This window comes from Anas acuta, chromosome 5, assembly GCF_963932015.1.
Source record: "Anas acuta chromosome 5, bAnaAcu1.1, whole genome shotgun sequence".
NCBI lineage: Eukaryota > Metazoa > Chordata > Aves > Anseriformes > Anatidae > Anas > Anas acuta.
The window spans coordinates 16,129,681-16,143,607 of NC_088983.1; the positions used below are offsets into that span (position 1 = coordinate 16,129,681).

At 37.8% G+C, this 13,927-nt stretch overlaps 1 protein-coding gene across 7 annotated transcripts in view; it reads right to left on the minus strand.

Annotated features, from left to right (window-relative positions):
• UNC79 (unc-79 homolog, NALCN channel complex subunit) overlaps window positions 1–13,927 on the minus strand; it is a 109,266-nt gene that overhangs the window by 31,565 nt on the left and 63,774 nt on the right. For all 7 annotated transcript variants that reach the window (XR_011096902.1, XM_068682893.1, XM_068682892.1 and 4 more), the window contains 7 exons: window positions 12,236–12,376; window positions 9,190–9,228; window positions 7,938–8,050; window positions 7,766–7,851; window positions 6,657–6,830; window positions 4,795–4,863; window positions 4,072–4,182 (listed from right to left, as the gene is read on the minus strand). Coding sequence is in view for 6 of the 7 variants with exons in the window: in XM_068682893.1 (XP_068538994.1) it covers window positions 4,072–4,182; window positions 4,795–4,863; window positions 6,657–6,830; window positions 7,766–7,851; window positions 7,938–8,050; window positions 9,190–9,228; window positions 12,236–12,376 (733 nt within the window). In the remaining variant the exon portion in view is untranslated. The remainder of the gene's footprint in view (window positions 1–4,071; window positions 4,183–4,794; window positions 4,864–6,656; window positions 6,831–7,765; window positions 7,852–7,937; window positions 8,051–9,189; window positions 9,229–12,235; window positions 12,377–13,927) is intronic.

A 13,927-nucleotide genomic window follows, 5' to 3' on the forward strand; every position in this document is an offset into this window, starting at 1 on the left:
ACACTGCGGTGGTGCTTCTCTGAACACGCTGCAGCAGTCAAGCTGCTGAACTTAACAGAAAGCTAAGGCTCCAAGATATTAAAAAAAAAAAAGAAAAAAAAGTCCATTCCTTTACAGCAGCAGAGCAAACACTGGATCAGTGCAGCTGTATTATGAAACAATGTCTTGAGGGGACAAGTACTCAAGTCACAAATCCCACATGCATGAATGGTGCTCTGATCATATTATGTCCTCAGTAGCTCATCTCCAACAAGGCCATAGGCAGATGCCACAGGAAGAAGAAAAACAGGGCAAGCATGTATAATTCCCACTATCACTCTCATAGCCAGTAACTATTTTTGGCTCAGGGAACTTCTGAGGTCAGTGTCGTTTCTGTATAATCCTTAACTCTCGGTGGATTTCTCTTCCACATGTGTCCACTGACCTCTTGCACCATGTCAACTTTTAGCACCAATTATTTGGCAAGGAGTCATTGTTTAAAAAAGCCACTTCCTTTTACTTGCTTTGACATTGGTTCCTACTAACTTAATACGTTCTTGTACTGGGCAGGCATGAAATTACCCACCCCTGCCTGGGTCACTTGTGACCTTACAGACCTCTGTCACATTCCCATCAATTGTTGCTTTTTCAGATCGAAGAGTGCTGACTTAGTTGCTTTGGAGCATGGAGTTTATTCCATGGTTTGATCATTCTTGCGTTCCTTATCTGAATTTTCTCCAGTTTTGCTACATCCTTACTGGGCATGGGGAACCAGAATGGTGCATGGTACTCAAGGTGCAAGGGGACCCTGATGACATATATTCCCCAGCAAGAGTGAGCCTTCCTACTTTCACATGCCTTCACACTCCTGAGTCACACAACACAATGACTTGCCCAGACAGTTGACAACTGCACCCCCCAAAACAACTGACAGAATTTCCTATCATTGATCCAGTACAGCAGTCTGCACATACTGGAAAAGAGGTAAAATTATTGTATAAAATGATAACACCTGTACTACACCGGATACAATTGGACCATCATAAATTAGTTTGTCAGAACACTGGGGAGGAAACACAGACTTCACGAATCCCAGCTTTCCTTTTCTTTAAGGATAATACAGCAGAAAGCAAACTTCTTCTCAAACGACTCTTATCTCACTGTCTAAACTCCCAAAGTTTGTCCAGCACATGCAGTGCACAGACAGATTAAGGAAAATCAAGCAAAATGTTTTTCGACCTCTTGCTTCCTGCACTGTAAATCAGAAATGATGACACTGAAGTCAGTGACCCAGAGTACCCTTCCTACTGATGTCTCTTCACTCTTATCATTCTGATGGTGATAACTATGTATAAATTATGCTTTTACATATTTTAAGAAATCTATACTCTGCCATAGCTCAGTGAAGTGGCATTAGTTCCATGAGAATAAAGCCTGGAGGACTTGTGTGTAAACGTGGAACCAAAGAGTCAAGACTGCAACCCCTTTAGTCTCTGTTCAGCCAAAGTAACTTTCTCAAATGCCTATGCATCCCTACAAAACAAATGCATTGCAGCCTTCAAACTATGACTTGCCAGAGGTGTATGTGTAGAATGTGAAGTTTATTTCTAACAGTGTCTCAGTGCCCTTAATAATAAGAACAGTAAATTTGGTTTAATTCAGTAGCATGCTACCATCCGAACAAGCCAGGATAAAGCAAAAGCCTTTTTATTTGCCTGTTTTGCTATTGCAACAATTAAAAATATTGAAGATCGGCCATCTGAATGTTCTTTAAAAATTCAGTATCAAAATCTTCCCATGTACAATTCAGTGGCATACTCCATTTATTCAACAAGGGCCAACATGTTAGTAGAATGCTAAGTTTAGGATTAAGCTTCAGCTGCTGTAGGAGGTAAGAGAGCCAAAACACATTCATTTAGGACCTTAAGAGACTTGAGAGCAAAAATGATAAGTTAATAACAATACACAAAAGAGATGATTCTCTCAACTGCAAGTTCCAAAGGCACTGAAAAAATCACATTGCTGATCTGGAACAGAAACTCAAACAAGGAAATATCAGATTGATGTGAGTCTTCAGGCTCACTGACAAGAAGTATTCCTGCCATAGGGTGTTAGGAAAATGTTGGTAATAAAAATAAAGAAAGAAAGATTTGGAGTGGTCGAGCAGCATTGACTTCTATGAGTTACATATTAAACTCGCTTGTTTGAAAAGAAAAAAAATTCCTTCACAGCATATCTGAAAGTTGTATCGTGTTGTGACATGGCAACTTGTTCAAGTCAGTACATTCAAAGGTACAAAACAAATAATTAAATCTGAATAGTTTCAATGTTCACAAATAATATTCCTTCTGGAATTCATTTCTACATGGTATTCTATCACAAACAGCACTATTTGGTTCTAGTGATTTCCATTGTAGAGAAACACAAATAGCTCAACTAGCCTGTTCTTTCTAACAGCAGTCATTAATTTGATATTTTTAATGCAAAGCCATGGCAAGCTTTCAGCAATAACAAGGATAATGTAGTGTGGAGTTCCACTAAATTAAGCATTTTGTGGATATAAATTGCAGGAGAACATTCGCTAATGATTCCATTTCTGGGTCACCAGGTTGCATTAAACTAAATCAAGAAGGAGTTTTTACCAAGTGCTATAATCCAAGTTTCCTGTGTGCAATTAAGTACTAAATACAGTTATAGAATATTGAACAAGGAAGCATTCAAGAAAAAAAAAATGTTTTGTTTTGTTTTTTGTAATACCATGTTTTAATAAAATTTTCTTAAAATAACTGGAACTGTGGAGTTTGATGGGAGTGAAACATTTCCTGTATTTCAAAATTTGCTTTAGAAGGCATACATGAAACAGTCTTATTAGATCTCAAATGCAATAGCTGTGTCAGTTCTAAACAGGGCTTTTTTTATTTGTTTCAGTGAACACCCTTCCCTCATTCTAAGTTAACATTTTTCTTCACTTTACTACGCCTTGCCCAAAGCCTGAACTATAGATTTAATTCAAATTACTTCCAATAGCTGGATAGTCTCTTTTGTATTCAGCAATTTTTTTTCTTTCATGAACTCTTTCAAGTAAGACAAAAAAGGGAATATTTGCTTACTGTAGTTAAACTTGCAGTTTCTATTTAATCCTTCAAACCATTACATCCAGTGAAATAGTTTTGTGTTGTGGTGCAGGTTTTCTTCGGGAGTGTCATTGGTTTTTCTCTTCACTGTCTGTCCAGTGATACTTTAAGCCTTACTGACTGAAGTGATGCACGTTCCAGTTGTACAATACCAACATAGAAAATCATGTAGCTACATATGAAAGAATGTTTCATGATGATCAATTACTGTTGTACCTTAATCTACATAATGGAGCATACAAGGCCCTAGTAAAAGGTTTGGTTGTTTTCTGTGGGTTCTTTGGTTAACTTCTCACTAACTGTGCCAATAATGAACTTGACTAATAACCGAGTGCTCTCTGTATATCATAGATATACAGACAAGAACCTTAAGTACTTTTTAAAGGTAGACAAGTCCTGTTTTCTCTTCTACACAGTTAACAGCCATGCACGTCAAAGTGAGATACCTAATACAGAATAAAAAAGGATCTAAGCTGTGAAGTTCCTAACTTGGAGTCTTTCACTTTAATCAGCTATCTGTTGCCTCCCCTCATAGCTTTGCTCTGAAGTGGCGCTACCAGGAACATTTAAGTTTTTACTGCTGCACAAGTTACGCGGCTGAATCTGTGCACTAGGAAAGATATGACTACACAGACATTTTAAATCATGAATGAATACCAACCACCATCTCTACAAGAGAAAAATTTTCAAAAATCATGAAATCATACTTTTTTTTTTTTCTGAGCAATTTTTTCAGCAGGTTCCCTTTATCACTAACTACAGTGGGAATGTGAAACTCAATATTAATAGGCACTGAATCATCCTTCACTACTTGATTAGCCAAACTACATTAAAACTGTTGACATGTCTGAGACTTGACACTGATTTCATCTTTACTTACAAACATCCTACTTGAGGGAAGTAGGACTTTGTCTGTCCTATTTTCAGTGGTCTCTAATGGAAGATATAGTCTCGTTACCTTAGTGAAGGCTCGGTAGCACAAACCACACAGTTCCACCAGGTAGGCCAGAGTGAAGACAGCATTCTGAATTACAAAGCTTAGTAATTTTGAAAAAGGTTCCAGAAGACTCTGCAATGACATGATTTAGGGAAATCAATAACTAGTTGCTCAACAAAACAAAAACCATTCCAACTTGGAAATGTCTGAATGGAAAAGCATCATTATTTTTAGCTCAAAGGCTATTTTGCTGTGATTTACACTGTTTCAGTCAAATTGCTGTTCTATCTAGCATTTGCCTTCATTCTTGTACAACAAATTAGAAGTAACAAATCAGAAGACAGTTTCATCTCTGACACAGTGCTATGAGACATCAGAGACTCTATGGTGTTTATGCATGAAAACCTCACGGACCTCAGTGGAATTGTACCAGTGAGTGGACTACAGAATCAGGAAGTTCATTACTATTTTTTTCTCTCCCCACAACCTCCCCCCCTTTTTTTTTTTAAGAGGAGAACATCAAATCTTTAAGATATACACTAACACCCACACAAGAATGTAATACCACACACTCTTTACTGTAACCTAGATTCCAAAGCTCTTACTGTTATCCAAAGAGTATCAGACTGAACAATTTTATGCTTATATATAATATTTTCCTAGCTAGAGGATCAGAACGCATTTGCAGAATAATGCAGGCTGGCTAAACATAAGGCAAGAGAGTTGCATCTTCTTGGAACTTACCCTGGTGGCACTAGTGGTAGGTATCTTCAACAAGCAAATCATTATTCTTAAACTAGAATCTAAAGAACACTGTGAACATATTTGAAGGGGAAAAAAAAAAAAAGTTAGTACCTTTCTGCGCATATCTCTTGCTTTTACTGCTGGCAGCTATTAATAAGCTATAGGTTAAGTCTGAAAAATGATCCCTGGAGACTGATCTTTACTTACTTTGCCTAAACTGACTTAATTCTGAACACACAATCATACCCCACCCTCACTGGTAACATACCACAGCATGGACCTTGAAATGAGAAAATTTCACAAAAGCACTAGTTTAGAAAAGTTACCTTTTCCTTCCTATGACAAACATCTCCTAGAAATACATTCTCACTGTAATGAAAATGGATTTAAAAACAGAGTGGGTTAGCAAGTGGTATGTACTATCTACCTCATTTCTGTCGTCGTCCTGGGCTGACATTCCCCCATGCCCCAAGACAAAGCTGCAACTCAGAGCCATCAGAATGTGCCTTTGCAAAAATCTACTCCAGAGCCCCCCCCCTGTTCTCTGTGGTGTAATTTATTTTACTTCTGTGTACATCACACAGTTTGCAGCAGTGAATGGGACTTTCCAGGATCTATCCATTGTCTTGACTTGCCTCAGCTGCAAACATCTAAAAACAGTAGAGTCATTTATGACCCCTTGGAAGGAACAGGAAAAGGAAAGTTCAGAAGCAAGTGATTGTTTTATTTATATCGCTAATGATACCTCCCATCAATAACAGGGAAATCATAGTAAACACTCCATCTAAATGTTCTGTGAATGACCGATACACAGATGTAACTATTAAGATTCAGTTCATTGATTTTCATTTGTTTTACATTAGGCAAAATGCAACAGATTGGAGTGGCTACTACCCAAAAAAAGAAAGTCTGTTTGGCTTAGTAAGTGCTGCTGGATAGTGCCTCAATTTACCTACACCTGAAGACATGTAGATCTGACTACTGCTTAACAGATGGTGACAAGGAATTTAATATGTTTCATAGAGTTTGGGAGTAACACCCAATTTAAACACAACATCGTAAGTTGCAAAGGTAGATTTTTTGATCTCTCAGTTCTTACTGAGCAACACATCTTTGCATAGAAGACACATCGTGGGAAATTCACATTGTGGGAAATAAAGTCAGAATAAGGGTATCAGAATCCCTTGTTTACTGGAAAGACTTAGAAAAGTTTTCACTGTTTACTTAAAAAACATCTGGAAATGTACACAGCGGGAGTTAAGACCTCTCTGTATGTCCTCCGAGCACTCAAAAATCAGAGCCCAAGGCTTCTAGATTCAGTTTCCATATTCTCATTACAGCTGGAACTATAACCTGGACAGTCAAACACCTTAGGCCCAGTTACTACTGGGACTATAATAGTCCCAGTTACTACTGGGACTATTCCCAGTAGTCTCACATTCCTCTCTGCCTATTGTGTACTTTTAGCAAATAATTTAGGTGGTGATGCTCTTCTTATGAGTTTTATATAGTTTTAAAAGTTAAAGCCAGATAGATTTTTACTGCCAAAATGCTGATTCTCTCAGCACAGTAACCTATTCTGACAAAGGTAGGGTATGGAAAGCGTAGATGGAAAAAAATCAACAAAGAGTGGAAGAATAATCTCTAGTCAGAGTCGTTATTGTTACATACGGATAATATAATTAAAGGGATGGATCGGGTATACAACAAGTCCATTCCTCTGGAAACATTAATTGAATCATTAGAAAATGTTCACCACTACTTATACTCTGGCTCTCATTTCTCATCCACAGCTTTCCTACTGTTTCTGAACATCCTGACCAATGGTAATATAGCTCATTTCAGATGTCTATAAATCATACCTTAAGTGGCAAAACACAAGGGAGTTTGGTAAGGAAGGTCTGAAATTGATTGCTAATTGTAGTCCACAGGTTGCTGGGTGAATCCATCGGCAAGGCTTCCATAAAGGTAGCAATGTTTTCTAAACAGCGTAGCATCGCACCCCCTGCTGGTAAGTTCTTTTTGTTGTTTAAACCCTGGGAAACAAATAAGAATCATAAACAAAGGTACACTTGCAGACATAGCCTTTTAAACGATAATTGGAAATACTGAGGTTAATTTGGTCAGACCAAATACTACTCACCTCTTCCATAATACTAAATAACATTTTGTGCAGAGAATTTAAACTGTGCATGTAACAGTTAAGTTCAGTTCCTAAAGTACTGACCAAAAAATGTCAATGTCAAAAGTGTAAAAAGTAGAACTTTGAGCCAATTTTTTTAAATGAAGTCCTAACTCACATCCTGCTTACATTGGCATGGCAGTAAAAAGAAAGCAAAACTTGTTTTAACCAGTAGCTTGTCTATGTTTTCCTCTGGCTACTACTAAGATGAATTCACTAACATTCAGTAGACTGAGTACAATTTTTTTGCCTAATGTACTAGGGACATGCCTAGAAAGATGATAACAGTTTTAAAGTGCTGCCAAAATCTTTGAATGAAGCGACCATGATGTAAGAGCAGGAAAATGCATGGAAGTGACTAGTACCAGCGGGAAGATAAAAGTTACAACAAGAGCACAGAAGGCAATCAGTGAAAGGCAGGCAATGGATCTTTGGACTACTTAGAGAAACTGCCATCAGATACAAGGGAAAGAACAAACCTAGGAGCAGAAATCTCTCTGAAAACCAGAAAAAGTGCTGGGAAAGAGATGGTTTATCCTGCCAATGAGCAGGACTGCTCCGGGAGCTGTCTGAGTCTGAAGAAAAAAAACAAATGCTATCAGTAAGAGCAAAATCCAGAAGAAAAATGGTGAGGACAGCCAAATCCTGCTTACAGGGACAACAAAAGAAAAATTCACATTACTTTGGGTGATATAAGTCTGAACTCTTAATACATGAGGAGAGATGACTCCATACGCCTGATAATGCTAATAAAGCTATCAACATTAATAGAGCTGATTGCCAACATACCTCTAATAGCTGGCTCAGAGCAGCAATAGAACTCAGCTCACTGAAGTCCATAAGAGATGTGGCCAAGGTCCGTAAAAAACTTCCATCTGAAATTGAAATACCATTTTTGTGTTGAGTGTAAATACAGGGATATTTGAAGAGATCAGAAATGCACTCAGGTGCTGCACTTCACCTTTAATATTGCTCTGGAAGAGCTGGGGGAAAATGCCATTCGGAGCCAGCTGATGGAAAACACAGCGGAGGAATTGCTTGGCCACACCTGCAGCATTTCCAGGGATCATCATGCTGAAATGAAAGGGAAGGAAGAAGAAATTGCCTTGTAGATGAAACATTTCTCAAAGCTGACTATATGGTGGTAATAAAGAAGATTCTTTTTAATTACAAAAGTGTTCAGTTATGAGACAGTCAGAACTTTCCTGATTCAAAAAAAAAAGTTGATTTTATTGCTTCAGCTCAACTATTCAGAGATGAAAAAGCTATGTACACATACCTAAAGTATTTGTCTCAATAAATAGTTGCATTTTCCCTTATTGTCCATATATTTGTGCTTGTGAATTGTCAGGGTTTGAAATACAATTCTGCTCTCACTTTGTGGATTTCAGTGATACAAAATGAGGTTCTTGGATTTACCATAAAACACATGAAAAATAGGTAAACATACACATTACAATATCAATTTGCCTATTTACTCATTAACTGCACTTCTGAGCACTTTTTGCAGCTTCTCACAATGAATGTATCCTATTCAATATCTGATTTAAGTAGAGACATCACTAGGAGGGGTTGTCTATGGCCAAGGATGACTCACTTCACTGAATGTATGGAGACAGTTTATCACAACAGATACTGAACATGGAACAAGCCAGAAAGATCTGCAGTGAAACTGTGGAAACCAGGAGGCATCTTTATATTAATTTGAATCTGAGGGTTTTCAGAGTCAGTGCATATGAGTACAGGTTCCTATTCATCTTCAGAAGGCAAGAGATATTTGAAACAACTGAAAAAGGGCAAGTTTTTCCTTACTTATAAGCTTTTTTATTATATTTTTTTTAAGTTAAATCTGATTTAATGACAAGGAGGATAACGTCCTCTTCTCACAGGTAACTAGTGATAGGACCAGAGGCAATGGCCTCAAGTTGTGCCAGGGGAGGTTTAGGTTGGAAATTATGAGAAAATTCTTCTCAGAAAGAGTAGCCAGGCATTGGAATGGGTTGCCCAGGGAGGTGGTGGAGTCACCGTCCCTGGGGGTGTTTAAGGGAGGGTTGGACCTGGTGCTTAGGGACATGGTTTAGTGGGTGATATCGGTGGTAAGGGGATGGTTGGACCAGATGATCTTGGAGGTCTTTTCCAACCTTAATGATTCTATGATTCTACGTTTTAGATTAACTGCTTGATTTTGGCCATGGTATCCTTTGTTACCATACCTTTCTGCTTGATTAGAGAAACTGGTACTTGATGCCAACCTGGAATTAAAAAAAAAAAAAGTAATAATAATTGAAGCTCATATGCTTTTTTGTGTTCCATTTTGAAATACCTGTATAAGAATAAAAAGTAAAATAAACAGAAGTTTAAAAGAACATTAAAAACATCACCAGAAAGATCTTCTGAAGTGCTCTTAAATGCAGGCATATCATGTTGGAACAACACAGAAACTCTATTCAGTCTTACAATGCCACACTTACCAGCCCCAAAGACAATTCTACTTGCCTCCCTGGACCAGAATGATGATAATGAAGTAAAACTATTGTCACATGCACATCTAGGATAATTACTAATTCAGAGGGATGTGGAGAAAAAAGTTTGCCAGAAGCTGCCTACTGACTTAATCGTTTCTGATTAACACCACAACATAGACTGAGGCAAAATTCTCTACTTGGCAGTCTGAAGTGAGGCTTCTAATTTCAGATTTTGGCACCTGAATAAATGGCCTCGTTCCAGAAACAATAAGTACCTAGGCACTCTTGCAAAGTCAGATGAGAAACAGTCGGTTCTCAAAAATCAGGTCATTTAATTCAGTACTTGAATATAGACTTGGAAGCCCAATATGAGCATCCAATTATGAAAATACTGAACACAGTCTTAAAGCAAATCACGCACTTCTCCAGCCTGTCCAGGTCTCGCTGAATGGCAGCACAGCATTTTGGCGTGTCAGCCACTCCTCCCAGCTTTGTATCATTGCAAAGTTTATGTATCTGAACTAAAAGTTCATAGATGCAGGCTAATTTACATCAGCTGATGATCTGGCCTTCAAAGTTTATCTTTGATTCAAGATCCTTTTAGGTTGGATTTAGGTATTGCTCAATCCTCTGTCAGCCTCAGAAGACAGTCACTACTCTAGTCTCCTCTCTAGTCACTACTGCAAAATCCAAAAATGATCCTAAAGCAGCTCAGTCAAGTGCATCAGTGTAAAGGAAAAAGGATGGTGATTTCCATTAATAATGCATGATAAGCTGGGCACATAGCATACATTCAGCTGTAAAATATTGTCAGGTTGGATAGTGCAATGGATTGAAGATGGTACTCTCTTCAGTTGTCCCAACATAAATCAGAAAAAGTCATTAGAGTTCATGGCTCCACTGTTAAGAGGAGTCCATGCTAAAATACAACATAGTAATTTTGCTGTGTAAAGCTAATTCTGGGTGAAAACAGCTCTGAAGCCTCCTTTAAGCAACACAGGCCTTGATTCTGGAATAACTGTAGCATCAGCTTGCCTTAAAGTACATGAGGATTTCTAATGAATTCAGTAGGACTAATCACATGTCCTATGAACATTGTAGCTCTCAAAAATCTACTGAAGCATTCAAATACAGCAGCATAAACATTTTCTTCTCAAAGAAATTAAAGTCCTAGGCAAAGATGCTTCTCTCCTTTTGAATGCAGTAACACATCTGTGTTGTGGTTGTGTTTTTGTTGTTGTTCTTTGTTTTATAGTAAACAAAATATTTAGATTCTAACTTCCAAAAGGAGAAACTTCATGCGATATGAACTACAGTAAACACCTGGGAACATCTAAAGCTTTTTGAAATGAATACCTTGTATATTTTTATTTTATATATATAAATATTTTGTTGTGCAAAGGCAATGAGCCCTCATCATTACCTCCATTCTGCAGACCACAAAGCAGACAATAAATGGATGTGTTCCAAATTGTACAAGTTAAGAATAAACTTAAGATTTTTAAAGCTTCTCACTAGTTCAAGAGCCTAAGTGCCATTTTCAAACATGGCTTTGATGCTTGGAAACCCAAATCTCCTTGGAAATCAATAAAATAACAATCAACAAGTCAAAGGTCCTGATTCAGGAACAAGATTATAAATATGAATGCATAGTAGGGTCTTATAAAACACATTCCCAGTACAACAAGCAACACCTCTGCCAACAGGTGGGTATTCAGAGGTAATGATATGGCACTGCTTGATCAGAGACACTTCGATTATACACGAGGTAGCTGAATACCTTTCTGCCTGTATGTGCTACTTAAATGAACTACCTTATTTTATACATTATTTATATTCAAAGTAATTCCTTTATGGATAGCCTCTTACTGGACTTAGAACTTGCCAGAAATGACAGCCAGTAGAAACAACACTAGACATTTACCAGAAATACCCCAAACTGCAAGGCACCTGCTACTCTAGAAGAATCAGGTGTCTTACTCCAAAAATACAGCATTTCTTCCTTGAAGCACAGAAAAAGGTAGCCCACTCAGCCCTCATCCTCATCTTCCAAGTGATTTACTCTCTGTGGCTTCTTATGACCCTTTAGTAGTGTTATATTTACAAGAATCACACAGAATGGAAAGCATCTGTCTCTGTTAGAAATGTTGCCTCCATCAGAGTTCATTAGCAGTGACAGCAGGGAATTGCAGCATTGGAATTAATGGAAATGGAGGGCTTGAAGTGCTGTTGTGTTCAGATAGAATTGGGAGACAGAATAGAGGCAGGGCTGTGAAGAGCCATGCACCTACAGAATCCAGTCAAGCAAGTTTAATTCCAGACACTGAGAGGAACATGGAAAAGGAGAGGTGTATGCCATTTCTGCACATGTAGCGCTGCTCATAAGTTTGGTCTGAAACATCCTAACACATCCCTCACACATCTTAGGAAAGGAAGTTGCAACTGCTGAGGCAGCAATGACAAGTACTGCAATATAATGGTGCACTTGAGTTATCCCATGCACACTGGGTGGAAGTCACACCAGAAAAATAGCAAACCCGCCAATATTTAAGATGTTATTAGAGATAATCTCATGGAGGAGCTGGTTAGGAAGCCAGGAGATGCAACTCTTTAATTAGTCTTAATAAACATACAAAATATTGTTGAAGAGCCTGAAGAGTTCTTCAAATAAGCAGAACCTGATATTATTCATTCAAAAGTTCTAAAGCATAGAATTCCATATAATGAATTTTATGTAAACCCAATTCCAAGTACAAAATTATTTTAATCATACAAGAGAAAGTCCTGAATTTACCGTCCAACAGACTGCATGATGTCCAACAACAGGGGAGCAGCCAAGTCTGGACTAAGGTGAATAAAGGTTGAGAGCACAACTATGGCCAGGCCTAGTGTTTCTTCATCATATTCTTCAAGAACAGCTCCACAATCATGGCACCTGCAGTTTTTAAAACAGACGTGAACAGATTTAAAATAAAGCATTAGTATACATATAGACACACGTATTATGACTTTTTAAAGTACAATTATTTAGTACATTCTATTCAAAATTAATTTAGAAAAATAATGTAATTGTGATCTTTCTATTAACTAAAGGCCATGGCTTTCAAACATTAATAAAGCTTTTCACTAGCTGCACTGGCTGTTTCTACACTGACAAATTAAAGAGGGGCACAGAATAGGTCTATTTTGGGTCCTTCATTGGTCATGTTTAGCTACATCCCACACTCTTTATTGGCCGTCTTCAGTGCGCACTGTTCAAAAAAACCCTACGGCAGTAAAGACCTGCCCTCAGCAATGTTAACACCAGCCAGTTTGTGTTACTTGGTTTCAGGCAAGGGCTCAAGTCCCAGTAGACTTTTACTTTGCAGTATAGACACAAACAATGACACTCATAGATGATCTCAAAGAGATTGAACAATTTCATATTGTCCTTCCTGTCAGTAATGAATTATGAATAACAAATTATGCAATTAGGAAACAATAATTTGATTGGTTCCCACAGCTGTTAGAGCTATTAAGAAGGAAATGAAAGGACCTCTCAGGGGCACAGAACCTTAGTTTTCAGAGAAGTGTCCTTTCCCAGGGCACATTTGCTGCTGAGTCACTTACCCCTCCTGAAATGTTAAAAGAAAATCAACAAAGTTCTGAAAGGGCTCTCTAATGTCTAATTATAAAGAGGATGTCAGATTCAGAAGATATGAGACAGGCTTTCACAACTGTACAAAAAAAGCAAACCAATGTGGAAAACTGGCTTATCTCAGCCCAGTAGGAAGGCTTGCTTAATTTGGTCAATCAGTTGCTAATGACTCCAACAGATTGTGATATTTTAACTTAATGGAATTGTACAGGCAATTTTCTTGCCTTTGTGACTAAACAGAAGGAAAATATGCCATCGAAGTCATGAAAGTTGAGCTCAGCTGGGCTGCATGTTAATAAGTGGTGCTAGAGGTTTGGGGAATTGGTCAAAGGACGTGCCTAACTTTGGGGATGTTTCACTTTGTCACACAATAAGGTCTACTTCATCTTGCTGGGTCTGTCTAGTGGACTAAGCACAGCAACACAAGAAAGAACTTACAGTTGCTCTTCCTAGTTTTTGACTAAATCGATGTGTGCCTCCCTACTGACTGCTTTACTTCTCCATTAAATGACTACACTTAAGTTTAACACCTCCTTCAGAGACATTTTAACAAGCAAATAGATGTTTGCAAAAGCTTGTGGGATTAGTGCTATATTCGTAACAGAAGTGTTGATACATAATCATGACTTTATATTTCAAAAGAAAACAAAAGAAAATCAAAAAAGAGTTGTTTTTCTTTTTCCTAAGGCAAAAGTGATTTCCAATGGATCACAGGGAGACACTGATTTAAAAAATATGGAACAGTACAATGTCACCTATTTACACAACCAGCTTTAATTAAAGAAAAATCCAAACTTTCTGTTACCCAAATGTCCTTAGTAGGCTACATATATTGTACAATCTTAACCA